The 27,628-nt window shown below is 42.0% G+C and overlaps 1 protein-coding gene across 1 annotated transcript; it reads right to left on the reverse strand.

Annotated features, from left to right (window-relative positions):
- Positions 1-27,056, reverse strand: LOC308676035 (ubiquitin carboxyl-terminal hydrolase CYLD-like). Its single transcript, XM_081341741.1, has 15 exons — positions 26,960-27,056; positions 23,605-24,078; positions 22,530-22,859; positions 21,339-21,444; positions 18,205-18,581; positions 17,261-17,429; positions 15,926-16,070; positions 14,657-14,779; positions 11,790-11,881; positions 11,155-11,218; positions 10,328-10,460; positions 7,586-7,694; positions 6,098-6,216; positions 3,859-4,075; positions 1-2,718 (listed from the first exon to the last, which is right to left on the reverse strand). The coding sequence occupies exons 2-15, from the start codon at positions 24,031-24,033 to the stop codon at positions 2,534-2,536; spliced, it is 2,598 nt and encodes an 865-aa protein (XP_081197867.1). The 5' UTR covers positions 24,034-24,078; positions 26,960-27,056; the 3' UTR covers positions 1-2,533.
- Between the last annotated feature and the right edge of the window lie 572 nt (positions 27,057-27,628).

Consider the following 27,628-nt stretch of genomic DNA (forward strand, 5'->3'; position numbering starts at 1 on the left):
TCCTGCATTAGATTGTCAAAGGAAATTTTGACAAATTTTAATAAATACACGTCATTTTAAAAGACGGAGTAGGAGCCCTTAAAGCCATAAAAAACAAGAAGTAACCAACCCATAATTTCAACATTGCAACGCCTACTTTTCCCAATACTGAAAAACCATTAAATCTCTTTTTAAAATTCTTTTATAGCTTTTTTTTAAAATAAAACAACATTGGGTAAGATAAAAATACATACTTTGCCAAAAGGAAAAAAATACATAGAAAGTTATTTTAAAAAATAAAAAAATACAAAGGAAAAAGAAAAAAGGTGTAGCATTTTAGCAGTAATTAAAATTCTATTAGATAATTTAGTTATCTAATGCAATTATTATTCATATATATATATGAATATACATATACGTGTGTGTGTGTGTGTGTGTGTGTGTGTGTGTGTGTATGTGTAAGTTTTTTTCCTGGTCAGACCGGTCTGATTGATGCACCTTAGGTTTTTGAACTGCTATATTGCAGTTCTATTATGATTTCTTTTGTCTTGCAGCTCCAACCTAGGAGCATTAAGCAGGGCTCAAGTTGCTACTGCGATCCATTATGTATTTGAATTTCTTTTTGCTGACAAAGAATTTATTTATAAATTCTACTACCACACACTTTATTTATAAATTCCACTACCACACACTTCTCCCAGAAGAACGAAGCTGAAGCCACCAGCCTGAGGATGACGGATGAGATTTCGTCGAAACGTTGCTCTTATACCTTCAATTCTATGTGGGGAAAAACCCGAATGACCAAAGATCTACATACAAACACCCGCGAAAACCTCAGAAAACACACACACACACACACACACACACATATAATCATTTTAACTTTTGGCATTTTGTTTAAATGAGCCCATTTCATTATATTTGTCGATATACTATACCTATAGCCAGTCCACTTATAGGTGATAAGTGCAACCAGGCCCTCAATCTATTGAGTGAAGAGGCATACCTTTATCTTACCAATGCTATAATGTCAGTTATTTGGCCATAATAAGGACACAGAAAATCCATTTTCATTGCCCATTTATCAAATTCCAAATACAAGATATGTAGGTCAAAGGTATATTATTGTCTGAAAATTTTAGCTTTTTGTCACAATTATATTTATATAATCTACTACTTTCTCCCAAAACGTGGTAAGTGCAAGACAATGTAAAAATGTGTGTTTTAAAGAACCAATATCCTTCTTTATCTCCAACAAAATGTTGTTTTTAAAAATCCTTTTCTATACATATATAACATAGTGCAATAAATTCTAAATAATGTTTTTGTTCTATAAATCATAATTTGAGGTCCAGTGACTCTCTTGCTAGAGAAGTTCAGTCTCCCACTATCTGGCCATTATAAGAATCTCAAATTATTTATTCCGCTATTTTTTAGGATCTTCATATCATACTGAATTATTGATAACAAATATCTACAAAAATGAATAGGTTTTTTTTTTAAAAAAAGATGTAAAGGATTTAACAAGTTCTAATATCTCAAGAGTCTCAAAGCTAAAAATACTGCTGGTCCAATGTTGTTAGCAAATAATGTAACTGTAAATATAACCACTAGGTTACATCTGGTAGATAATTTTGGTCTCTTTAACACAGACTCTGTTAAAAATTAGTTATCGTCGTCTTTCCATCCAATTTTTCCGCGGTGGCATAGTGGTTAGAATGCAATACTCCAGGCTACTTCTGCCGGCTGCCAGCAGTTTGGCAGTTTCTCACCAGCTCGGGGTTGATTCAGCCTTCCATCCTTCCAAGGTCGGTAAAATGAGGACCTGGATTGTTGGGGGCAATGTGCTGACCCTGTAAACTGCTTAAGAGAGGGCTGTAAAGCACTGTGAAGCGGTACATAAGTCTTAAGTGCTATTGCTTTTCCATATCACATCATCTTTTTAATCTCTCTTGGAAAAAAAAATCTTCAATTCATAATTCAAAATCTCCACGTGATTTTGAAAGGACCTCAGAACTGGCATCAGGTCTGTGTATCTGGAGACAAGGTATCACCACTGAGAAGATCCAGTTTTTCTGATACTTCTTTAATCTGGGAGTGTGACCACTTGGTGAAAAGACTGTAAGAGCCCAAACGTTTCATGCAGTAGAAAAAGACTCATCAGGATTGGTTTAGAAGTACCCAAGTAGAGGATGGGTTTAGAGGCATGACAGTCTATCTTTTTGTATTCACATACAATGTCCAAATATCCTTTGCTAAGCTGCTTAAAGTGGATGCCATTACGTATGAATGGTGAAGAGTGGTCAGGGGATGTTATATATAATGTTTTTAAATATTTCATTGAGATTAGTCCTGAAGGAAGAGATTCCAATATTGCGTCTATCTGAAAAATTCTAGGTAACAATATATAGCCCTTATTTCTGAATTGCTCAGTGGTTATTTCCCCCAAAAGTTTTGGTTTAAACACTCAGAGTTCCCAGCCACATCTGCCAGGGATCTCTGCAGTCACATAACTTCTCTCTCTTCTAAAATCTCCTGTCTCTCATCCAAACCTTTATTTGTAGAGGCTGAGGGAAGGGCTGTGGTAGAAGCACATGTAAGCGTCACAGAGCAAGCGGCGGGCATAAGAGGGCAAAGATTTGGGATTCAAGCCCTGCAGAGCTTCAGGGGACATTTCCAAGTAATCCGCTACCTCGGAACAGGGTGTGACACGTGGGATGTTAAAGCCATTCAATCCACCTTGGGAAACAAAAGACAGGCATAAGGACTGAGCGTATGCATGGGAAGAATCAGAAGAGGAAAGTAAATCAACTTAATGTTAGAATTCCACTCTTTGACCAGCGAGATTTTAGCAATGGGAAATGCTTTCAGTAAACAGCAGCATCTCTGAAGATGTCTCCCAGTACTAATTTTTCTGACATTGCAGCGGACATTTTTCCAAACCAAGCTAAAATTCCCATCCAGTCCCCATGTTTGCTTTTGCTGGAAGACCATTGTAAAATGTTTATCCAAGCAACAAAGCATCTGGTCTAGATTTCAGGCAGCGGATAACATGGCTTCTGTTCTCTAATGGATACTTGAATGAAATGTTTCAAGTTCTCTAATGTAAGAGAAAAGTATAGATTCCATTGAGCAAATCTCAGTGCCTGGTGATTATAAGAAGGGATTCAAGAAATTTTCTTGGTTCCAGTATGAAAGTAGCTTGCTACTGCCACCTTCTGATAGATCGACTGATTGTTAATTTATTATTTTTTTAATCCAACACAGTATTTCTTAATCTTGGCAATTTGAATCTACACATCTTCAAATTGCCAACAATGAAAAACATTGGACTCTAGCCAAGGGCAATGCTGATTTTCTAGAGGTCCATATCCAAGTACAAACCAGGTCTGATCAAAATCAGCTTTTCCAGATGAGCCAAAGTTAATTAGGGGCTGCCAGCTGTTATGGCTCAATTTAAACTGAGCCCAGGTTAATAGGTTAATTTCTTACTTTTTAAAATCTCACTTGTGTGCAGAAATAACCTTGGCTATAAGCAATCATAGTATAGGCGTGAGATTGATTCAACCAAACTGCAAACTGGAAGAGTTGATTGATTTGTGGAATTGGATACTTTTCAAGTCAATCTGAACAATATTTAATACTTTGACCCATGCGCACAGATTTTTTTCTGAATCCCTTCAAAAAAACCCAAATCAAACCAACCTGAGGATTCAGTTCCGACATTCAGACAGATTTTTTTTCCCCTTTAAGTCAGTTGAATCTAATGAATTCAACAAATCAGAGGGAAGATTCTCGTCCGATTTTACAAGCTAAACATAACATTGATAAAAGCAAACCTTTGGCTTTCTTTGGAAAAGATGTTTTGAAACAACTCACCCTCACGGTCAGCCATACTATCAAAGAAAAGCCACTGGTGGGCATCTGGGCCGTGGCGGGTAAAACCCACATAATGACTTGTTTCAATGCAGAGAACTGCAAAGAGCTGCATTTTCTGACGTGGGACGGTCTCTGGAAAAGAGCCAAAGTGGGAAAGCTCCTCAGGCAGATACAGTGGACGGGGCTGGTGGTACTGTCGAGCCCGGTGCTTGTGAACCTATAGAGTAATGGCCAAAGAACATCACAAGATTTTAAACAAAGCTACCTTGAGCCTTTCCAAGTGGGCAAGCCTATAGATGTAATATTTAGTAACACCAGGACGCTGAGCTTGTCGATCAGAAGGTCGGCAGTTTGGCGGGTTGAATCCCGAGTGCCGCGTGACAGAGTGAGCGCCTGTTACTCGTCCCAGCTTCTGCCAACCTAGCAGTTCGAAAGCACGTAAAAAATGCAAGTAGAAAAATAGGGATCACTCTGGTGGGAAGGTAACAGCGTTCTGTGCGCCTTTGGCGTCTAGTCATGCCGGCCACATGACCACGGAGACGTCCTCGGACAAGCGCTGGCTCTTTGGCTTTGAAATGGAGATGAGCACCGGCCCCTAGAGTCGGAAACGACTAGCACGCATGTGCAGGGGAACCTTTACCTTTACCTTTTAAACTCAGCTCTTTTTGCAAAGGGGTTTCTTGATTACATCATTTCTTTTTTTTTTAAAGGTCCACTATAAACAAAACTAGAAGCTTGTATCTCCTATCTCAGAAGGCATCAAATCCTAAACCTTTGCTTAGTGTAGGAATCTAAATTCTGGAAAGCCCAACCTTACTAGACATATGGTTGTCTAATCTCCATTTGACCACATCCAATAAAGGAGAGGAACCATATCACTGAGTAATTGTTTCCACTGTCCAATTTCTCTTCTAAAGCATCTTCTATATAAGCATCTTCTAACACAGGGGTGTCAAACTCAATTTCATTGAGGGCCGCATCAGCATTGCGGTTGCCCTCGGGGGCCAGGTGGGTATGGCCTGGGTGGGCGTGGCCTACTGGGTGGGTGTGGCTAGAGTGCGTATGGCCTACTGGGTGGGCGTGGCCAGTTCTATATCGTTCGCATCAAGGGTGCCTATGGGGGCCTGGGCAGGAGTGGGACAGATCTGAGGGTCTCTGGCAGAAGGAGGGTCTCTGGGCCAGGGCCAAGGCAATGGGGGCCGTTCCCTCACTGTTTCCAGGATGGCTTCACGGGCCACATGAAACCACTTCGCGGGCCGGATCCACCCCCCGGGTCTTGTGTTTGACATGTCTGTTCTAACAGATTAACTACTATCTGCTTTCTCCTTTAATCCAAATCCTTCTTTCTGGAAGAAGATAGGGCAGGTATTCTATTCAACGAGTTCTCACATATTAGAAGAGGATTATATCCTTCCTCATTCACCTTTTTAAAGACTATACATACCTGTATTAGAGTAGGGGTCTCCAATCCCCAGGCCGCGGCCCACTAGCGGGCCATGGAATGTTTGAAACTGGGCCGCAGGAGAAATGGGCAAGCATGCGCATGAAGCTCCAAACTCGCAAGCAGAATGTGCTTGCGCTCGTGTGCAAGGCTCCATTCATGCAAGTGGAGTTTTGTGTGCAAAAATCCTCCGCTCGTATGAGTGGAGCTTTATGCGCGAGTGCAAGAGCCTGGTACTTGCAAATTTGGAGCTTCGTATGCATTGCTACGATGCCTGCTAGCTTCATCCCCTTGTCAAAGAAAAGGGAGGGAATGGAATGGAATGCCAAGAAGCCGTTGATGGACTATGAGAGCCTGCACCATGCCAAGGTCATTGCTGTAGATGCTCAATGGAGAAGTGAACTGTTCCAATAACAAAAAGAAATAGTACTCTTGGACAATGTGAACACCTAAGGGGTGAGGGCATGCGGATCTATCTTTTAACTAAGCAAGCTTTCACGTGGGAAAACTCAGAGCTGGTTTTGCTTCTTTAGTTCTGAGATGCTGTACCCAATAAAGTTTTTGCCTGCTGGGACTTAATTGCCTTCAGGATTTCTTTTGTTGGGTTTTCTAGTAGGATTGATGACTGGGCCACAGAAGTGGTGGGTGGGCAAGTGAGCGAACGTGTGTGTGCACATCCCCACTCTGCATCAAGGATCTTAACTAGAAAAGTCTGTAGCATCCTTTGGCTATATATTCTTTATCAGACAAGCATAGCTAAAAGGAGTATTGTGGAATAGAAAGCTAGTGTAAAGATACCTGCTGATTGCAAACCTTGCAGAACTGTTTGATGTGTCTGATGCCAAAACTAGGATCCTGGTAGCAATCTGGACACTCCATCACAGCCAGTCCTTGGCATACAGAACACTCACGGGGAGCTGCAATGGGAAAATCAGAGATGTTGGTTAGAAGTGGTATCCAAAGCAGAACATCCAGATTCAGTCACAGTTTTGTTCTATATGATATTAATCTTGTGAACCTTTTTATGTATTCAAGATGGACAGTGATTATTATTTGTAGGTATTTATATTTAAGGGCATATGTTGTATATAGCATGTTGTATATAGCATGTTTATATGTGTACACTTTTGAGACCAGGCAACAGAATTTCATTTTTAATGTGTTAGTGTGCCCATAGTAAAAAAATGACAATAAAGGTTATCTTAAAAGTGACATGCTGGCTGTGGATTATGGGAAATGACATTCAATTCTCGGTAATTGATTGCCAAGTTGGGAAATAAAAGAGAGATACAAATTTTGTTTGCCCCATAAAGAGGAAGGCATTTGGTACAAACATTTCTTTCCTTCTCCAGGCCTAGAAAACTGGGGGGAAAAATCAGTTGGTGACTTGAAAGCCACCAACAGACAAAAGGAAATGGTGGTTACAGCAAGAATGGAATTAATTTATGGTCCTCCATTGTTCTAAGATGTGGTGAAGGCCACAGGTTTAGGGAGAAAGAAGGCAAACTAGGAAACTAGGATAAAAGCTTCAACGGAGAGGAAGATGGGGTTTTCAAAGGGAATGTCCAACTTCCCCATGATTACTTACTTGATTGGTCATTAGGTTTACAACCCACCGTTCTTTAGGATCTCAAGGCAGCATCCACAGCATTCCTTCTTCCTTTTCTCACAACCACCTCAATAGATTGAGCAAGACTGATCCAAAGTAACCCAAAAAATTTCCATAGTTAAGAAGGGCGTATCAGCTTTGGTCTTTCTGGCCCCTGTCCACCATTTTAACTATTACACCACTACATGAAACCAACTGCTATGAGTAAATAGTAGAAGAAAGTAGTTACTTCAGTTTGGGAGCTTCCACAAAATGTTGAGTTGGCATAATAGGCAAAGAGATTAAGGAAGGTAAAGTTGATGGAGATATGCAGAAATCTTTACCTAAGCCAGAGAGGCTGAAGTCCAGAACTAGGAGATTTTTGGAAATGGCTCAGGCAAATACCTCCCAATTTCACTGAACTATCACAAGCAAGGGGAGATAATGCACAATCATATTTCCAAGATTCTGTTGTTGTTGTTGTTGTTATCATCATAGTTTATGTTAATACAAAGTAGCTTTAGCTTTCCTGTGATTTTCTGGTCTAGTCTATCTCACTGGACTGACATAAAGAAATAGGAGGCTAAACTGAACCAGGTTTTGCCCTTAACCTTGTTCTAGATTCTCAGATGATGTATAGCCACAACAGGATTGAAGTTGTAGGACAGAGATATGTGCTTTTCTCTCTCATCCCTTACTTTCTTCCAGGAGATCTGTGAGGTCAAGTTCCAGGCTGGGTTGGATTGTTCGAAAAGCTTTGAAGTTCTTCCCATTCCGAGGCATCTGAAGGATAAGGCATGAAGGGGCCTGCCAAGAAGAATGGAAGCACCCGGATGAGATTGGGAGGAAGAATAGATGTTAGGACGCTGAGCTTGTCGATCGGAAGGTCGGCAGTTTGGCGGGTCGAATCCCGAGTGCCACATAACAGAGTGAACGCCTGTTACTCATCCCAGCTTCTGCCAACCTAGCAGTTCGAAAGCACGTAAAAATGCAAGTAGAAAAATAGGGACCACTACGGTGGGAAGGTAACAGCACTCCGTGCGCTTTTGGCGTCTAGTCATGCCGGCCACATGACCACGGAGACGTCCTCGGACAAGCGCTGGCTCTTCGGCTTTGAAACGGAGATAAGCACCAGCCCCTAGAGCTGGAAATGACTAGCACGCATGTGCGGGGGAACCTTTACCTTTACATTTTTATAGATGATGAGCCCGCACTTTGGACACTCAACTCAAAAAGGCAAATCTCAGTTTTTTCAAATCCACTTCATGAAACGACAACAGTTTGTTTAGTGAGCATTCTCAAAGTTACAATGGCAAAAGTGAAAAAAGTGATTTATGACTGTTTTTGACTGCATCCCTATGGTCACATAATCAAAAGGTTCAGACTCTTGGCAACTAACTCGTATTTTTGATGGTCTTGCAATCCCCTTTTTTGACCTTCTGACAAGCAAAGTCAATGGGAAACCAGATTCATTTAACAACCTTGTCACTATCTTAACAACTTACAGTGATTCACTTAACAACTTTGGCATGAAAGGTCATAAAATGTGGCAAAATTTACTTTACAAATGTCTCGCTTAGCAACAGAAATTTTGGGCTCAATTGTGGTTATAAGTCGAGGACCACCTGTACTGCATATATAGTAACTGCCTTGGACAAGGATACTCAAGGCAGTCCTGCTTTAAAAATTAACTTGAGTTAATTTTTGTTCTCTCAGCAATGATGAATGTGCTGATAAGTTTATATCCCCAAGATATAACCATGGATTTTTTTAAAAAAAATAATTTCTTCACACTGTGTTTCTTGGATTAAAGGAGAAAAAGAGCACCAATTACAATTAAAACATAATTTAAAGAATTGGGAACGGCCAAATGAGAAAGTATAATTGATTCCATTTTATTTACAGCTACAGTTAACTAAAATAGGGATATATTACTTATATGCACATAGTACAATATTATTTTAAAATTACCCGTATTTATCGGCGTATAACACGCACCGGCGTATAACACGCACCTCATTTTAAAAAGGAAATTTCAGCTGCAGCTTCGGATAATGGGTCATTAACTATGGGTCATTAACATTATATTGGCGTATAACACGCACACATCATTTGCCCCCTATTTTCAGGAAGAAAAAGTGCGTGTTATACGCCGATAAATACGGTACTTTTCTTTTTTTAAAAAAACAAAAAACCAAAACCCTTTTGTGCGTTCCAAATAGGGCCATTCCACAGCATTTACTTATTTATTATATTTACAAAATCCCAAAGGACTTTGGGAATGAACCCAAGCATCACATGGAGACTTGGCAAAATCTTATCCTGGTATCTTGGCCCAAGGTAGGAACATCTAATACAGGTAGTCCTCGACTTACGACCACAATTGAGCCCAAAATTTCTGTGGCTATGTCAGACAGTGGTTCAGTGAATTTTGCCCCATTTTACAATATTTCTTGCCCCAGTTGTTAAGTGAATCCCTGCAGTTAAGTTAGTAACATGGCTGTTAAATGAATCTGGCTTCCCCATTGCTTGTCAGAAGGTCACAAAATGTTGTGATTCAGGGTCAGCCTGTGGGTTCGGCAGTTGGGTCGGACGACTCAGAGGAGGAGGGGGGTGTTGAAGACCTTGCTGAGGGGGTTGAAGATCTTGCTGATGATTGCCCTCAGGCAGGCCCCTCCCACTTGGTCACCATGGAGACCCAGCTGTGTGAGCCTGACAGTGTGGATGAAGATGACCCACAGCTGGCCCTGTTCAAGGACGCCCGACGCAGGAGGCAGTCAAGTAGGAGTAAACAGAGGAAGGCATTGGGGCTTCTCGGAAGGAGGGAGAGAGAAGCCACGCCCTGAACTCTTTATAAAGGGAATGTGTGGGGAGGGCTGGTTTGCTGAAAGCAACCGCCCGGATAGTGTTTCAAAGCTCCTGTAACTTGGTTCGTGTCTTGTTTGTTTTTGTAGTAATAAATGTGGCAGACGTTATTCCAGCCTCTTGCCGTTTGTAAAGGGGTCGTCCCTGCTTTTGTTGCAGGGCCGGTAGCAGGCTGGTACAGAACACAAAAGGGGATCACATGATCTCGGAACACTGCAACTGTTATAAATATGAATCAGTTGCCAAGCATCCCAATTTTAATCACGTGACCATGGGGATGGGTTGCTGCAACAGTCATAAGTGTGTAAAACTGTTATAAGTTACTTTTTCCAGTGATGTTGTAACTTTGAACGATCACTAAATGAACTGTTGTAAGTCGAGGACTCTGTAGTAAAGATGGTGGCTACAATAATTGATCTAAATTACTTTGATCGCACAACCAACGTCTTGTTGATGTGCCTGACCTTAGATCAACTTTCTGTACCCCAGGGGGTCCTTCAAATGTCATACAAATTATCTTGCTGAAAACAGTATCTGAGGTCACATCTTCCTATCCTTCTGGTCCTGCATCTCACCTCTGTGAATTTGAGATCCACGGTCATCAGTGATCCCTCCAGAAGTTCTTGAACTGTCGGGACCACATGAGTTGGGTGACCCTCAGTAAATATCTGGTAGAAAATGCAACCATGAGGGTCCTGGCCAGCTGAGCTAGGTTGAAAGGGGGAAAAAAGAGAATTAGATTCTATTTGGGGGATACTATTTGGTCTGGAATATACTGTGAGAAAATCTCTAAATGTAGGGAAAATGTAAGCAACAGTCTACCCTGGATTACTTTCTTTGTCAAAGTTTGTATCCCTCAGGGTTGCAAAACTATTCTAAGGAGTACAGAGATACTGCCTAGCAAAATAGAATAATCAAAATAAGGTCAAATAGAAATTTAGGGGTGGTTTGTGGTCACAGTAACTTCATTGCTCTATAACTAAAAATTATTATATATTATGATTATCCTGTACCTATACTAGCTAATCAAAGTGTGTGTGCGCACACACACACACACACACACACACACACAAATATCTGTGACTTCTTATTTTAAATTACCTTGGTGTAAAATGTCATGAATGTTCAGCAGAGGCCTATACATATTATTTCCAAAATGCCCCACTTTGAGTTTGAAACAGTTGTTAAACGTATGAAATGGACTGCTTTGTGAATTGTTTTGAAGTGTTTCAAGCTTCCTCCGAGTAATTGAAATTGCCTCATTTTGAACATAAAACATAAAACAGACATAAATGTTTTGAGCCTCAAATGGGGCATCTTGAATCCGAGACAGTCTGGTGTTCTGCACACCACAAATGTACAGCATGAGACTATGAAATAGAAAGCAGCTCATCCTTCTCACCGGATCTGAAAGAGAGGCTCCATCTTTAGCACTCGGAAGAGCAGGGTGAGAAACTCTTCTGGGTCTGCCAAGAGAAAGAGGCAAAGATGGAGAGGCAATCTTGTCTGCCTCTTTGTACGCCCAATTCAGACAGACCTGCCTTCCCTTGAGCAAAGAAAGGAAGAGTAGAATAGAAATAAAATAACACACACACCCTTCCAATTATGTCCCCATTTTTCCTCTGAAGCTCAATAGCGTTGGGAACCATCTCAGGTAGCAAGGAGACCTCTTCATATTGCTTAATTGCCCCAACTTCCAGAAGATCATTAAATGATGATAGGTAGATGGAAAGAGGTGGGACACTGCTGATGTTCAAGAGAGGATCCCAGAGATGTGCTCACTACCAGTTTATGACAGAACACAATATTCCACAAAATGAAAAGATGCATCAACATGGTTCTGTATGGTCCAGAATTAATAATATGCTAGAAGACTACACCAGTTTCACACTAAATTATATTGATCTCTCCCCCTCCACCCCTGCCCTCCTGTCTCTTCCCTTCTCTTCTCCATCTTTCACAATTGCCCAGATGACTCCTTCCCCTTACTATGCAACTCCTCCCCACACACACATTCAGACATGCACAGGCCCAAACCTTTTTCTTCACTGGTGAAGCCAGAGGAGTGCCCAGCTGTTTCCAAAGCTTTCCGCAAGGCCATGATTTTGGTGGCACATACATAACCATTCCTATCAGGTGAAAAAAACAACAACACACATACACACAAATGTGCTCAAAAGGGTTATAAAGTCACCAAGTTTGCTTTTTTCAAGGGATGGCAAGAGAGTGATAGATAAGGAGTTGTCAGTCTTTCCATAAAATACATGAGAGCTACAAATAGTTCCTGTCATGATCATAATGGACCTTGCCCATCATGGGATCAAATCATGATAATCTTAAAATAGGACCACACCCAATTTGTGAGCGAACCAATTTTATGATTTTTTTTTTGCATGATCATTAAGCAAAAGCCATGGTCATTAAGCGAAGCAATGGTTCACTATGGGCCGGTTTTGTTAAAAATCAGGAGTAAATGCTGGTTTTCAGCAAAAAAACAAAACAAAAAAAACCCATTGTAAAATGCAGTCATGTGACCACGGGATGCTGCAAATATATAGGTAAACGTGTGCTGCCTGACGAACATCTGACATGTGACAGCATGGAGGGCGGACAGCTATTAGAACTTTGGAACGGAGTTGTAAGTACCTCCATGGAGGTCTCTTGCAACTTCGAATAATCGTTAAGCGATGGTCGTTAAGTTGAGAACTATCTGTACAAATTTCGTGCTGGATCTCATGTATGGCTAAACTACAGTGATTTGGTTTTGATTTGTTTACCCCTATTATGGGTTTGCAAACTGCACTGCAGCTTGATTGGGAGATAAGGCTAAGCCAGAACAAATAAACCATATTCTGGGATAATGGAAGTGTGAGAGTCCAGCCTGTGAGAAGAGCCTGAGGATTCCCTAGCCAGAGAATTCAGTTCCTTAGACAGGCCTTTATTTCTGAAAGCTACCAGCCTTGTGAATGTTCACGTGATTCACTGATTAAAAGCCTGGGTGGATCCATCAGCCAAAAACCTCTTCCTGGAAAATCGTCTCCTTCCTTCTCCTTTCCCCCTTTCTCCCAGAGTAACCCTGAGAATTCTTAAAGGCATCCACCCCACTATTAACTGGATTCAACCCTGCCACTAAGAGACATGAAATAAAGTGAAAACAGAGCAGGAAGTGGTGATGTTTCCCTTATTATCCTAATGGCATTGAAATGACACTTTAAATTGCAGTAGCAATTTGTTGAACAGAATAACAGAGTTGGAAGGGACCTTGGAGGTCATCTAGTCCAACCCCCTGCTCAGGCAGGAAACCCTATACCATTTCAGACAAATGACTGTCCAATCTCTTCTTAAAAACTTCCAGTGTTGGAGCATTCACAACTTCTGGAGGCACGTCATTCCATTGATTAATTCTTCTAACTGTGAGGAAATTACTCTTTAGTTCTAGGTTGCTTGATTAGTTTCCATCCATTGCTTCTTGTCCTGCCTTCAGGTGCTTTGGAGAATAGGTTGACACCCACCCACCCCTTTTTTATGGCAATCCCTTAGATCAGACATGTCAAACTTGTGACATCACGTGACGCTGCGCGATGTATCAGGACTGTTTAGCCATTGCTGGCAATGGGTTGGGCGTGGCTTCCATGTGACGCGTCTGGCCTGCGGGCCGGCAGTTTGACACCCCTGCCTTAGATATTGGAACACTGCTATCATGTCACCCCTAGTCCTGCTTTTCATTAAAGATGCAACTATGTGTTTTATCTTGCTCAGTTATCAGAATTTGTGAAAGGATCCCCCAAATCTTTTCTTCACTGGTGAAGCCCAAGGAGTGCTCAGGTATTTCCAAAACTTTCCATAAGGCCATGATTACCAATAACAATAGCTACTAGCTACTGTTATGTGCTGGATTTTCAGAATTTGCATGTGATCAAATAATCTATTTCAGGGAGAGTGAAAGAAACACTCAAGATGATTCACCCTCTTGGGAAATCCCCCTCTTGCAGGAATCCACCCCTACATTCTCACACCATACCACACAAGAAATGTTTGGCAATCTTAGAAGTGAGCAGTCCTTGGTGCTCTCTGAGCTTTCTTGTTTTCTTGGAGAAGTTTCATTACCCTAACTAGGTAACATCATCAGTGCTAGTAAGGAGTGCTGTTTTCTGTCAGTTTATATTCTGGTGTCTTGCGTGTCTGAGTGGGTGCTCTTAGGGATTCTTCAATTGGACTGTTTACTAATGAAGATTCTCAGGGATGACTCACACCCTGGACGGTATCTCTTTACTCTCTTACCATCCGGTAGGAGATATAGGAGTATAGCCAGCCGTACCAACAGGCTGAAAAATAGCTTTTATCCGTGGGCTGTTAGGCTTTTAAATGCATAAATTTTATGCAGAATTGACTTGGGAGGCTGGTGGGTGGTGTAGTTGGTTCACATGGTGTGGTAGGATGGAGGGTTTGTTGTCACTGTGTGTTGGGGGGAGAGAGCACGGGGGGGGGGGAGGCTCAGCTAATCTCAATGTACACATGTTGTACTTTGACAATAAAGGTTTATTTATTTATTTAATGGCTCTTTGGCAGTTTCTTGATTGGGGTATTGCTTACTTGATTGCTGGTCTGAAGTTGACCTTGGAGTTAATCTATGCTGATCTGAGTGCCCAGAATTCCTGAACCAGCCTTGCTGACTCAGGAATTCTGGGAGTTGAAGTGCACAAGTTCATAAAAGAGCCAAGTTCCCTATCCCTGGCTGGGTTTTGCATAGTCTCTAGATGTTGTTAATGTCTATGTGTCTATTGATGACTGATTGTGTCAGAATGCCAGGCTTCTTGAAGTTCCTAGCTGTTCTCTGGCTTACTGAATATGTATACATCAAAAAGAGCAACTGGACCCTTTTTAAAGAATAAACTTAAACTCACTTTCGCAAAGGGTTGACAATCTCTGTTCTCAAGAGATCTCGCGTCTTGGTGTAAGATTCCCCATCGTTCTTGTCTGTTGGGCGTAGCAGCATGGAATCCAACACAGAAGTAAAGGAGAACATACTGTAAGCAGGGGAGAAAAATGGGATTTTTGGTGTTTTTTCCCTCAGCTTTGCAGAGGAGATGAAGGTCTAGTGGGTTACAAATTGGGATAAGGGAAACTGGGGAATAGAATAGGAAAATGGGACAATACAGGTAGTCCTCAATTTTTCGACCACAAACTGAACCCAAAATTTATGTTGCTAAGTGAGAAAGATGTTAAGTGAGTTTTGCCCCATTTTATGACTTTTCTTGCCACGTTTGCTAAGTGAAACCCTGCAGTTGTTAAATTAGTAACACGCTTGTTAAACGAATCTGGCTTCCCCATTGACTTTTACTTGTCAGAAGGTCACAAAAGGGGATCGCATGACTCCAGGATATTGCAACTATCATAAATGTGAGTCAGTCGTCAAGCATCTGAATGTAAATCACATGACCATGGAAATGCTATGATGGTTGTAAGTGTGAAAAATGGTCGTAAGTCACTGTTTTCAGTGCTGTTGTAACTTCAAGTGGTCACCAAAGGAACTTTCGTGAGTTGAGGACTACCCGTGTTGTTTTTCAGTGAGGTATTTTGCAGATAATCTAGCCAGAACTCACTGAACAATGAAAGAAATAGATACAATATTGATACTTCATTCATATGGTTGTACATATTAATAGGGGAAGTCTTCTCTAAACAAGACCCCTCTAGGTCATGTTTGACTTTTTGACTGGACTACTTACTTACCAGTGGGCTCCGTAATCATGTTACATTATTCTCTAGGAGGCACCAGGGAGAAGTCATGTAAAGCCCTGAATGTGGGAGCTTGACATAATGCAATATGTGTCTCTTTGTGCTTTGAGAGCTTAAGGGAAGGTGGACAGCATACACCTTTCTGATAGCCTCTGTGGGTCAAGTGAAAACTTGAACTTGAGCTCCCTTCAACCAAATCCAAGACCTTAGTCACCACATGATTGTGGCTCTCCACATCATTTATCCTTAATCCTATTCTTGCATGAAAAGGAACACAATCTGCCAATGTTTTTCTCAATTTCCCAAGTTTTGGTAAGCCTTCCCAGATTCAACTAATTGTAGGTCACAGACATTTCAGGCCCAAAGAGGAAATCAAAGGCAGGGTCTTGCCAATTTACAACAATACATCTCTCTGGTGGTAGAGACAGTCTTACCAGAACAAAGTAGCATCGAGGTAGCAAGAGTTGCAATGACCTTGGATCCCCTTCTTCCACCCTGAGAGAAGTTCCAAACCTTGATTGCCCAATGGTGGTGGTGGAGTATCTTCTTCTACCTTGACACTGGCATAAACCCGAAAGTCTAAGAGAAAAGAGCAAAGGACAGAACTAATAACCATGCAAGCACTCTGCTTGCATGGTTGCTCCTTCATCCTTTCTAGGAATCCCAAGATTCCCCATCAGGACTAAAATAGGCTAAAATAGGAATCAGTAAGTCCTCTCCCATCTCTTCATTATGATAAGATCAACATCCTTACACTGGGAATAGTGAGTGAAATAATCAAGAGTGTCAAGACAACTTCTACCTCCAACACAGAGATGTATAACAGAGGTTGGGTGTTCCTCCAAAGCAATTTAGTGTTGGAAACCAATCAGATGAGACTTTCCACTTAAAAAAACCCAGAACATAAGCAAAGCCAACCGACCAACCAAAAGATCTGTATTAAAATATAAGCAAATAAGTATTTCAGTGATTTAGTTTTTCCTGTATCCTTCCATTTACCAGGTCATTCACTTCAATGGAAGAAAAAAGCAACAAGAAGGAGATGGGGATTCGAAAGGTCCTGTACCCCAATCCCTGAAGAAGACCTAATGTAATAACTTGGTTCTCCAGTCTATACTCATACCTTTTTATGTCCTAATTTGAGAATTATTGATTAAACTGAAAGTTTAATCAACAGTTCCAGAGGAGAACTGATAACCCTTTGGAAGTTGCTACAATTCTACATCCTCCATTCCCAGCCAATCTATCCAACATCTATGGGATGGTGGATGCTTCATAGTCCAGGCATCTTCAAACTTAATAACTTTAAGACTTGTGGTTCAAGCCATGCTGGCTGCACAATTCTGGGAGTTGAAGTCCACAAGTCTTAAAGTTGCCAAGTTTGGAGACTTGTCTTTAGTCTAATGACTTCTGCAAGAACCCTTGTTGCTAAGGATAAAAGGAAGTGGTAACTTTCCAATCTTCAAGCCTGCTTTGCTCTCAGTCTCTCTAACAGTTCTCAAACTTGGCAACTTTTAAGATGTATGGACATCAGCTCCCAGAATTCCATACCTCAGCGTGTGGGCTGGGGAATTCTGAGAGTTGAAATCAACATATCTTACTTTTGCTAAGTTTGAGAAATGCTGTTTTAAACCATAGGGTAGCCAGGAAATCTGAAACCAATTCCCAGAATTCCATTCCCCTATGTAGTTAGTATTTCATAATTCCAGGAGTTGAACTCCAGATATCTTACTGTTGCCAAGCTTGAGAAATACTGCTCTAAGCCATACCTAGGGAGTTGCATCGCAAAACAGGATTTTCGGGACTCTGCAAGGTGTCAAAACGCGAGTCAGGATGGCAGTGGCGCAGCTTGACAAAGAGGGCTTTGTTTGTTTGGCAATTGAAATAGCGGATCCCTCTATATTCTCCATCTGTACAGCCAGTTGGTAGTGGTTCCTCCTAGAAAAAGTAAAAAGAGGTGAGTTTATACATCCCCAATTGCCTTCAACCTTTTCCCTCTGTCCTGTGATTTATGACATCTTTCAGTTCTGTTTATTAACATATCTTACTGTTAGTAAACATAAATTTTCAAGTTTAGCAACAGGAATTCTAGCCCCAACTAGGATTGTAAGTGGAAGACACTTGTAAAGAACACCTTGTTGGCCTAAAGTGGAAAGGAGGATTCAGTTGACCCTATGTCCATAATATGTTAAAATATGCAGTGTTTGAAGATGTATGGACTTCAACTTCTCCAACCAGCAAGAGGTCAACACGTTTTCAAATTTCTAAGGCTGAGAAACACATTATTATTCTCTAGCAGAATGTCATAAATAGGACTGATTTTGATTTAGTGCTCCATTTTGATTAGCATCAAGGAATTAGCAGGCATCTAACGTATCTGAGAAATAACGCTCTGAAGGTGATGTGGAATGACTGCATATCTACGGAAATGCAATGTAAGAATGATATGTGCAAATGTGCCTCTTCTTGTCTATGGAGATTCTTAATTATCCAGATCATAGTTTTCCTAAAGATGTTTTTTCCAAAAGGCAACTGGACTTTTTTTTTCCCTTGAAAACATTTCACTTCTCATCTAAGTAACTTCTTCAGTTCTGAACTGAAGAAGCTTCTTGGATGAGAAGTGAAATGTTTTCAAGGAAAAAACAAACAAGAAAGTCCAGTTGCCTTTTGGAAAAGCAACCTCGGCTGTGCCTCTCTTCTTCCACTTTCTCACCAGCTCCAAGCCAGCAACTGTCTCATCTACATCTGGTAGGTCTCCGATCCAACGTATCACACCATAGATGGGTGGATTATAAACCTCCACCATGGAATTGATTTCTAAGAGATGGTAGTCATATTCGCTGCTGTCCTTGTCCTCCTCAGATTCTTCTGCCTCACTTTTCTTCTTCTTTCTCTCAAAAACTTGTGCTTCTTCTTCCTTGAGGTTCTCCAGATTTGACGAAGGGGCTGAAGGTGGAGAGTTCTGGGATAAACACTCATTCCTTGGTGGAGGATATCTGATGGAGGAAGGGGATGGGCAGTCTTCATATTCATCTGAGGTTGGGGTGGAGGAGTTGCTGTTCAAGACCTCTTGACTTTTATCAACTTCTTCTTGAATGGGGGGAGAGGAAGAGAGAGAGAGAGAGAGAGAGAGAACACTAGATATTTTAACCACAATCTCATGCCAATATACAGGTAATCCTCAAGATACCACAATTGACCCCAAAATTTATGTTGCTAAGTGAAACATTTGTCAAGTGAGCTTGCCCCATTTTACAAACTTTCTTGCCACAATTGTTAAGTGAATCACTACAGTTGTTAAGTTTATTTATTTATTTTCATTCTATTTATATCCCGCCCTTCTCCGAAGACTCAGACTCAGGGCGGCTTACAAACTTAGCAGTAGCCTTCATTCTAGGTATATGCCTGCTTATTAGGGCTTTCACACACCCCCCAAGCGGCATTATTACAAAGTCAGCTTATTGCCCCCAACAATCTGGGTCCTCATTTTACCTACCTCGGAAGGATGGAAGGCTGAGTCAACCTTGAGCCTGGTGGGATGCGAACCTGCACTAATTGCAGGCAGCTGGTGTTACTTAAGGAGGCATTAGCCCACTGCTCCACCAAGGCTCATGGTTGTTAAGTGAACATGGTTGTTAAGTGAATCTAGATTCCCCATTGACTTTGCTTTCAGAAGGCCTCAAAAGGCAATCACGAGATTCAGGACACTGCAACTGTCATAAATATGAACCAGTTGCCAAGCATCTGAATTTTTGATCACACTCACTGTTGTAAGTGTGAAAAACGGCCATAAGTCACTTTTTTTCAGTGCCACTGTAACTTTGAATGGTTACTAACTGAACTGTTCCCAGTGTGCAATTTGGAGCTCGGACCCACAACTTATCCTTCTAACAATCTGAATTAAAATGAAAAGCTCAACAGTTCCAGAGCAAGTTTTAATAAAATCTCACAAAGAAAAGAATGTGGGAGAGCCTCCTTGGTTATTTAACCTATTTATGAACAGATATATAAGGAATGCTTGTCCCTTAATCAACGATGTGCTGGTTGGGGAGAAAAATCATATGGAGGCAAACAAGGCTGTATTGTTGGTTGAAAACCCAAATGATTTGCAGAGAATGTTCAATAGATTGTAACATGCAGTGGTTTTAAAAAATAATGCATCACTATCCAAGATGTCTATGTTTGACAGGGAAAATAATAATAACAATAATAATAACAACAACAACAACAACAACAACAACAATAATAATAATAATAATAATAATAATAATAATAATAATAATAATAATAATAATAATAATAATAATAATAACAATAATATAAAAAATCATCATCAAGTTGTTAGGGACCTTGTACATCATCTAGTCCAACCCCCTGTTCAAGCAGAAAACCATATACCATTTCAGACAAATGGCTGTCCAGTCTCTTCTTAAAAACTTCCAGTGTTGGAGCATTCACCGCTTCTGGAGGCAGGTTGTTCCACTGGTTAATTGTTCTCACTGTCAGGAAGTTTCTTCTTAGTTCTAGGTTGCTTCTCTCCTTGACTCGTTTCTATCCGTTGCTTCTTATCCTGCCTTCAGATGCTTTGGAGAATAGCTTGACTTCCTCTTCTTTGTGACAGCGCCTGAAATATTGGAACACTGCTATCTTGTCCCCCTCATCCTGCTCTTCATTAAACTAGACATACCTAATTCCAGCAACCATTCCTTATATGTTTTAGCCTCCAGTCCCCTAATCATCTTTGTTGCTCTTCTCTGTACTCTTTCTAGAGTCTCGACATCTTTTTTACATCGTGGTGACCAAAACTGGATGCAGTATTCCAAGTATGGCCTTACCAAGGTATTAATACTTTACATGATCTTGATTCTATCCCTGTTAATGCAGCCTAGGACTGTGTTGGCTTTTTTGGCAGCTGCAGCACAGCGCTGGCTCATATTTAAGTGATTGTCCACTAGGATTCCAAGATCCCTCTCGCAGTTACTACTATTGAGCAAGGTACCATCTATAGTATAACTGTACATTTGGTTTTTCTTGCCTAAATGTAGACCCTTACTTTTTTCACCATTGAATTTCATTTTGTTAGATAGCGCCCAGTGTTCAAGTCTGTCCAGATCCTCCTGTATCTTAAGCCTATTTTCTGAAGTGTTGGCTATTCCTGCCAGCTTGGTGTCATCTGCAAATTTGATGAGTTCCCCATCTATCCCCTCGTCCAAATCGTTGATGAAGATGTTGAAGAGCACTGGGCTCAGAACAGAGTGCTGGGGCACCCCACCACACACTTCCCTCCATGTAGATGTAGTTCCATTGAGGACCACACGCTGAGTATGGCCGGTCAGCCAGCTACGAATCTATCTGGTGGTGATGCTGTCTAACCCACATTTTTCTATCTTATCAAGTAGTAGGTTGTGATCTACTTTATCAAATGCCTTTCTGAAGTCCAAGTAAATTATATCCACAGAATTGCTCTGGTTCACTAGTTTAGTCACTTGGTCAAAGAATGCAATAAGTTTTGTCTGGCATGATCTGTTTTTGACAAACCCATGTTGGCTTTTAGTAATGACTTTGTTTGCCTCTAGGTGTTCACTGATTTGTTATTTGATTATCTTTTCCAGAACCTTCCCAGGTATTGAGGTCAGGCTGATAGGCCTGTAGTTTTCTGGATCTATTTTTCTTCTTCTTTTGAAGATGGGAACTACATCAGCTCTTTTCCAGTCCTATGGTAGTTCCCCAGAATCTTTGAAAAATGAACCATGATCAAAGTTCGTTCAAAAAACACACAGGATCAATTTTTGGCAGAATGTGAAAAATACATGAATATCCCCAAACCTTGATTAGGATAAATCTTACCTTTATGCACCTTGGAAATGGGGAGCAAGATCCCATATTTGGGTGATGGAAAATGACAGAGAGGTTTGCCTTTGAAGTAACCATCCCAGGATCCCACAGGCTCATCCTACCGAAAGATTTAGAAGTGGTCAAGAAGATGGATGGAATAGCAATACCTTAGGGTTTTTCAACCTTGGCAACTTGAAAAGTGTGGACTTCAACTCCCATAATTCCCCAGCCACCCAAAGACTTTGGATGTAAAGTTTAGAGCAAACCAAACCTGTTTGCAGTTCTCTATAAAGATGCTGCATCTTTTCTTGGGTTCACATGGTAGCTCCGTAATCATGAATGAAGAGACATTTAAGTTAAGGAAGTCTAACCAAGCACGTTCAGGAAAAGACACAGCTGGCAGACACAGCTGGCAGATACATCTTGTGTGCTCACATTAAACCATCTTTTGGGCTTCAGATCCCTAATTGTGACCTTCCATTTCTCTCTTTCCATTTTTCTCAGCTTTTTATTTTTTTGCTGAAAATCTTTCTTGGTTTGATGTAGAGGGATCTAAATCCAAAAATCATAACCTCTTTATTTTTCAATGCTGACCTTTTTTTCTTCTAAATAGGAAAAAAAGGCTTCAATGGTATTACATTTCAGCAACTTGTAACTCTAACTACAACAACAAAAAATATATTCATTCCTTTCTATGCTATATATACTGCTTTTTAAACGTACTTTTATTCTGTAAGGAGCCCAGAGTTAACTGAGTTAATTAACACAGTAATCAATATATATCTTAAAATAAAAACAATATATGCATAATTGCATGAATCAACAATATATTTCAATGAGTTACACAGACATGCATTCACAACCCAAAACGTTTGGAAAAAAAAAAACCCATTACATTTAACAAAGTCTACAAAGTACTAGCATGACTTTATATCTGAAAAGCTATTGATAAAATTCAGCATGACAAACGTTTTCCATTTTCGCCCAAATTTCCACTGGTGGAGGAAACAAAATAGCCAACGTTTCCCCCCACCGTTTCAACATTTTTAGAAATGTGACTTTCCTATATAAAAAAATACCGAGTATTGAAAAAAGTTGTATGAAAAGAGTGTATATTAAAAAATAAGTATTGAAAAAAGGTGTCAAATTAACATTTGGGAGATTCTCTGAAACTGAAATTCTCTGAAACTGACGAGTACTTACCAGAAATATTCCCACAAACACTCCGGCTTCAAATTTCCCTGGAAGATGGTTGCAGTATACCACACTGCCAGTAGGGGTGTTGTTTTCCATTTTGAAAAAGACCCGGTCTCCAACTGTTAGCCCTGGGGTCGACAAGGGATCTCCTGTTGTAAGCTGGACTCTTGTACATTCCCGGATGCCTCCTCTTTGAGGTGCTGATGGACTACCTTCCACCGATTTGTCAGGCTCAATCCGGCTGACAGGTACAAAGACGCCACAGTTCTCACGGCAGGAGAAGAACTTCTGGCCTTTGAAGGAGCCATCTGTAAAACCCTTCCCGGCGGCTGAGCCCTATAAAAGAGGACAATGGCTCTTCCAGAAAGATTCTCTATTCCTCATCTCACTCTCCATCCCTCTAGCCTCCAAACAACCCTGGTGGGAGTATATTTAGCTGAGAAACTGCGCATCTCCCAAGGCCAGGGGTAGGCAACCTTAGCTCTTTTATGACTCATGGACTTCAACTCCCAGAAGTCCTGAGCCAGCCACGCTGGCTCAAGAATTCTGGGAGTTGAAGTCCATGAGTCATAAAAGAGCCAAGGTTGCCTACCCATGCCCAAGGCTAACCACTGAATTCTGGTGGTCCAATGAGGATAAGAGCCTTTTTGATCCATGTGAGCCCAAATTCTCGGCCAGTGTTTCTTGATCTCAGCAAGCTTAAGATGTGTGGACAATTTCCTAGTGGCTGGGGAATTCTGGGAGTTAAGAGTCCACACACCTGCCACAAAGAAGAGGTGGTCAACCTATTCTCCAAAGCACTTGAAGGCAGGACAAGAAGCAATGGGTGGAAACTAATCAAGGAGAGAAGCAACCTAGAACTAAGGAGAAATTTCCTGACAGTGGGAACAATTAACCAGTGGAACAACTTGCCTCCAGAGGCTGTGAATGCTCCAACCTCCAACATGGAGGTTTTTAAGTAGACAAGTGGACAGCCATTTGTCTGAAATGGTATAGGGTTTCCTGCTTGAACAGGGGATTGGACTAGAAGACCTCCAAGATCCCTTCCAACTCTGTTATCCTCTTATTCTGTATTACTCACCACCAGCTCCACCCCAAAGATGATGCTGGTATCTTGCTTGCTCTTGTCTATGGGTCCTCGGTATCGGATAATGCCTGGAACTTTCTGCCCGGAAGCAGAGGTGATCTGGACCCTCACTCGGTCACCCTTCCCCAGGGCACTGAGTTTATTCATCAACCGTCCCTGCTTAAAGAGTGCCAGACGTTCATCTCCGTTGGTCACAGCTTCCAGCAAACCAGACTGGGCTCCGCTCAGTTCTCTGGCCATCAGTGGTGATACCCGGACCAACTTTTCTGCATCCAAGACCTTGGCCCAAAATGTTCCATCAGGGGAGACCCCGCGGGCATCTTCCTGGCTTAGTAAAGTACCCCTGGATATCTTGACTTCTCCACCTGCTCTAGCTTCCCCTGTGAAATCTTTCATAGCTATGTAGAGTCGCCGTGGCTTCATTGCCTTTGTGTGGTGATAATGACAAAGGAGAGATACCCCAATCACCTGCCAGGGGAAAAAAAAAGGAAGTGAAGCCGTCCAAGTATCAATAGAAGAGAACTGTCAAGCTCAAAGAAATTTCATGCTTCTGCTATTTCCGTTTTTTGGCTTGCCTACAGACCCAAGGGACGCGGTGGCTCAGTGGGTTAGGACGCTGAGCTTGTCGATCAGAAGGTCGGCAGTTTGGCGGGTCGAATCCCGAGTGCTGCGTAACAGAGTGAGCGCCTGTTACTCGTCCCAGCTTCTGCCAACCTAGCAGTTCGAACGCATGTAAAAATGCAAGTAGAAAAATAGGGACCACTACGGTGGGAAGGTAACAGCGTTCCGTGCGCCTTTGGCGTCTAGTCATGCCGGCCACATGACCACGGAGACGTCCTCGGACAAGCGCTGGCTCTTCGGCTTTGAAACGGAGATGAGCACCGGCCCCTAGAGTTGGAAACGACTAGCACGCATGTGCGGGGGAACCTTTACCTTTACCTTTTACAGACCCAGGGGGAGAGGGGAAAGAATGGAATGTGCATTGCAGGTGCTGAGCTGCTAAGCCTGAGAACCAAGGTCATTCAAAATTTTGTTTCCTGAGAACTGAAGACATTATCTCATAATAATTTTCTGACTTATAACTGTACCTGCACCAATAAGGGAAGGGAGGTTTCTATACTTTTAATATAGCAATTGAGGCGTGAAATATCCAGAGCTGGTTTTCCTTTCAACTGTGCCAAAACGATTTACCCAATAAAGTTTTGCATTAGTTTGCTGGGATCATTAGTCGGAACCTTGACAAGAACACCTGCAGGTTGAAGTATGGGGTCCTGGGTGTTTTCTGGGCTTGGTTGTTTTCTTGCAGACGTTTCATTATCCAGCTAGGTAACATCATCAGTGCTAGAAGTTCTACTCCAGGGGTGTCAAACTCAATTTCATTGAGGGCCGCATCAGCATTGCGGTTGCCCTCAGGGGGCCGGGTGGGTATGGCCAGGGTGGGCGTGGTCTATTGGGTGGGTGTGGCTAGAGTGCGTATGGCCTACTGGGTGGGCGTGGCCAGCTCTACATCGTTCGCATCAAGGGTGCCTATGGGGGCCTGGGCAGGAGTGGGACAGATCTGGGGGTCTCTGGCAGGAGGAGGGTCTCTGGGCCAGGGCCAAGGCAGTGGGGGCCGTTCCCTCACAGTTTCCAGGATGGCTTCGCGGGCCACATGAAACCACTTTGCGGGCCGGATCCGGCCCCCGGGCCTTGTGTTTGACATGTCTGTTCTACTCCCTTCTAGCACTGATGATGTTAGTTGCGTAATGAAATGTCTGCAAGAAAACAACCAAGCTCAGAGAGCACCAAAGTCCCTACAATTTAGATTAATTTATTTAGTTTGCATCTACAGTTTTTTTTTAAACCCGTCTCTTAGGTTCTTTTCTTGGCAACACTGAAATGCTGACATCACAAAAGGCCAAAAAATCACCCACAATGACCATCACAATCAGGCTGATTAGGATGCAACTGAGACAGATTTGCAACTAGCTTAGGAATTTCAGAGCCTTGGTGGAGCAGTGGGCTAATGCCTCCTTAAGTAACACCAGCTGCCTGCAATTAGTGCAGGTTCGAGTCCCACCAGGCTCAAGGTTGACTCAGCCTTCCATCCTTCCGAGGTAGGTAAAATGAGGACCCAGATTGTTGGGGGCAATTAAGCTGACTTTGTAATAATGCCGCTTGGGGTGTGTGTGAAAGCCCTAATAAGCAGGCATATACATAGAATGAAGGCTACTGCTAAGCTTGTAAGCCGCCCTGAGTCTTCGGAGAAGGGCGGGATATAAATGGAATTTAAATAAAATAAAATAAAAATAAATAAATTTGCCTCTTGCAGCCCTGATCTCTTTAATATGCTACTGTGCTTCCAATGTTATGATAAAACCTATTGCTTGTTTTTCACACCAGTCTAAGTGAATTCCCTTCTGGAATCCTAAATGTCATTACTTTTCACAGATGATAAAAATGTCACTTCCCAAAGTAGCCAAGTTTCAGAGCTTGTACTATTAGGAAATAGATGAATTTAGACAACCATTGTTCAATCTGTTTAGAAAACCATGTGCTATATGTACATTTGTCTCTTATTTATTAGGTTTTAAATCTATATTATTCCGTTTTTTTAAAAAAAGGAAAACTGGACAAAAACAAAAAAAAAACAAAACCCCCCCCTCGCTAAAGAATTAAGCCCAATCGATTAGTTTTCTCCTGCCTCACTTTCCCTTTGCAGAATGTGCCAATTTTAAAACCGAGCCTTGTAAATTCTGTCTTTGAAGAGCTGCTTATTTAAGCCATATCTCTAAAACAGACATGTGAGCGACGTATCGGGACTGTTTTGCCATTGCCGGCAATGGGGTGGGCGCGCTTTCCACGTAACGCATCCGGCCGACGGGCCGGCAGTTTGACACCCCTGCTCTAAAGCAGGGGTCTTCAAACTTGGCCCTTTTATGACTTGTGGACTTCAAATCCCAGAATTCCTCAGCCAGGCACGCTGGCTGAGGAATTCTGGGAGTTGAAGTCCACAAGTCATAAAAGGGCCAAGTTTGAAGACCCCTGCTCTAAAGTGTCGTGATTGTACTTTCATTCTAGGTCGAACTGCTTTTAAAAGAAGAGAAGACTTTGCTGAACTGGTCCTCTGACAGCCCTGGAAATTGACCTCTTTAAAACCGGCCCATGCAGTTTAATGTTCAGATAAGATGGCAGAATTAAGGCCGCCTTGGAAAGCGCCGAATTCCAATCTCCGCATCCTTCCCCACGTTATAGCAGACCAGGATCCGCGGGCCTATAGATCGTAAGAATGCGTGCAAGCAAGCAAGCAAGAGACACAGCAATAAACTCCCCAATACTGCCCCTTCGTCCGACCCTCGGGAAAACTCACCTGGAATCGCAGCGGATTAAAACTTTCTTGAACTTAACTACCCGGAGGGAAAACGATCACCTTAAAAGCCGCCCCGACGAGAAAAGCGAAGTTCAGGAAGTTGCTGAAAGTTTTTTAAATGGGCGGAAGTCGGGAACCAATGAAAAGCCAGTTGAAGGGAAAGGGAGCCAATCAAAACGGAGAAATTGTGTCTCTATTTGTGTGAGTGTGTGTGTGTGTGTGGTTGGGGAAGAGATCAAAACAACAGGAGTTCCCCGGCTTTACTTTCCACCCCCCTCCCCCCCATTGAATCATTTTGGGGGAAATCGCATTTTCAGATTCAGATATAAATAGCGACCTGGCCAGGGAAGGAGGCAAGGGTAACGATGGAATTAATTCGGTTTAGATGCCCCATCGAACACTTGCCAACTTTCTTCCTGTCCTCGACCGAGCGACACGCCTTGCGATCTGTAGTTATTAGCGCGTAGGCGTGGTTGGGTTCCCAGGACACGTTTGCCCGTCGATTTCTTCCCAATTTTGGGCACGGCCAGGCTAAATCGCCTGGAACTAAGGCCGGCTCGTCCAGGGTGCAGGGCGAGGGTTACGCAGCGCAAATCTCCGAAAAGGAAGAAGGCAAGAAAATGTATTTGGCCGTCACCTCCCTCCCTCCCTCCTTGATCATTGCTTGGG

The sequence above is a fragment of the Vipera berus genome, assembly GCF_964194415.1.
Source record: "Vipera berus genome assembly, chromosome: W".
NCBI classification, from domain to species: domain Eukaryota; kingdom Metazoa; phylum Chordata; class Lepidosauria; order Squamata; family Viperidae; genus Vipera; species Vipera berus.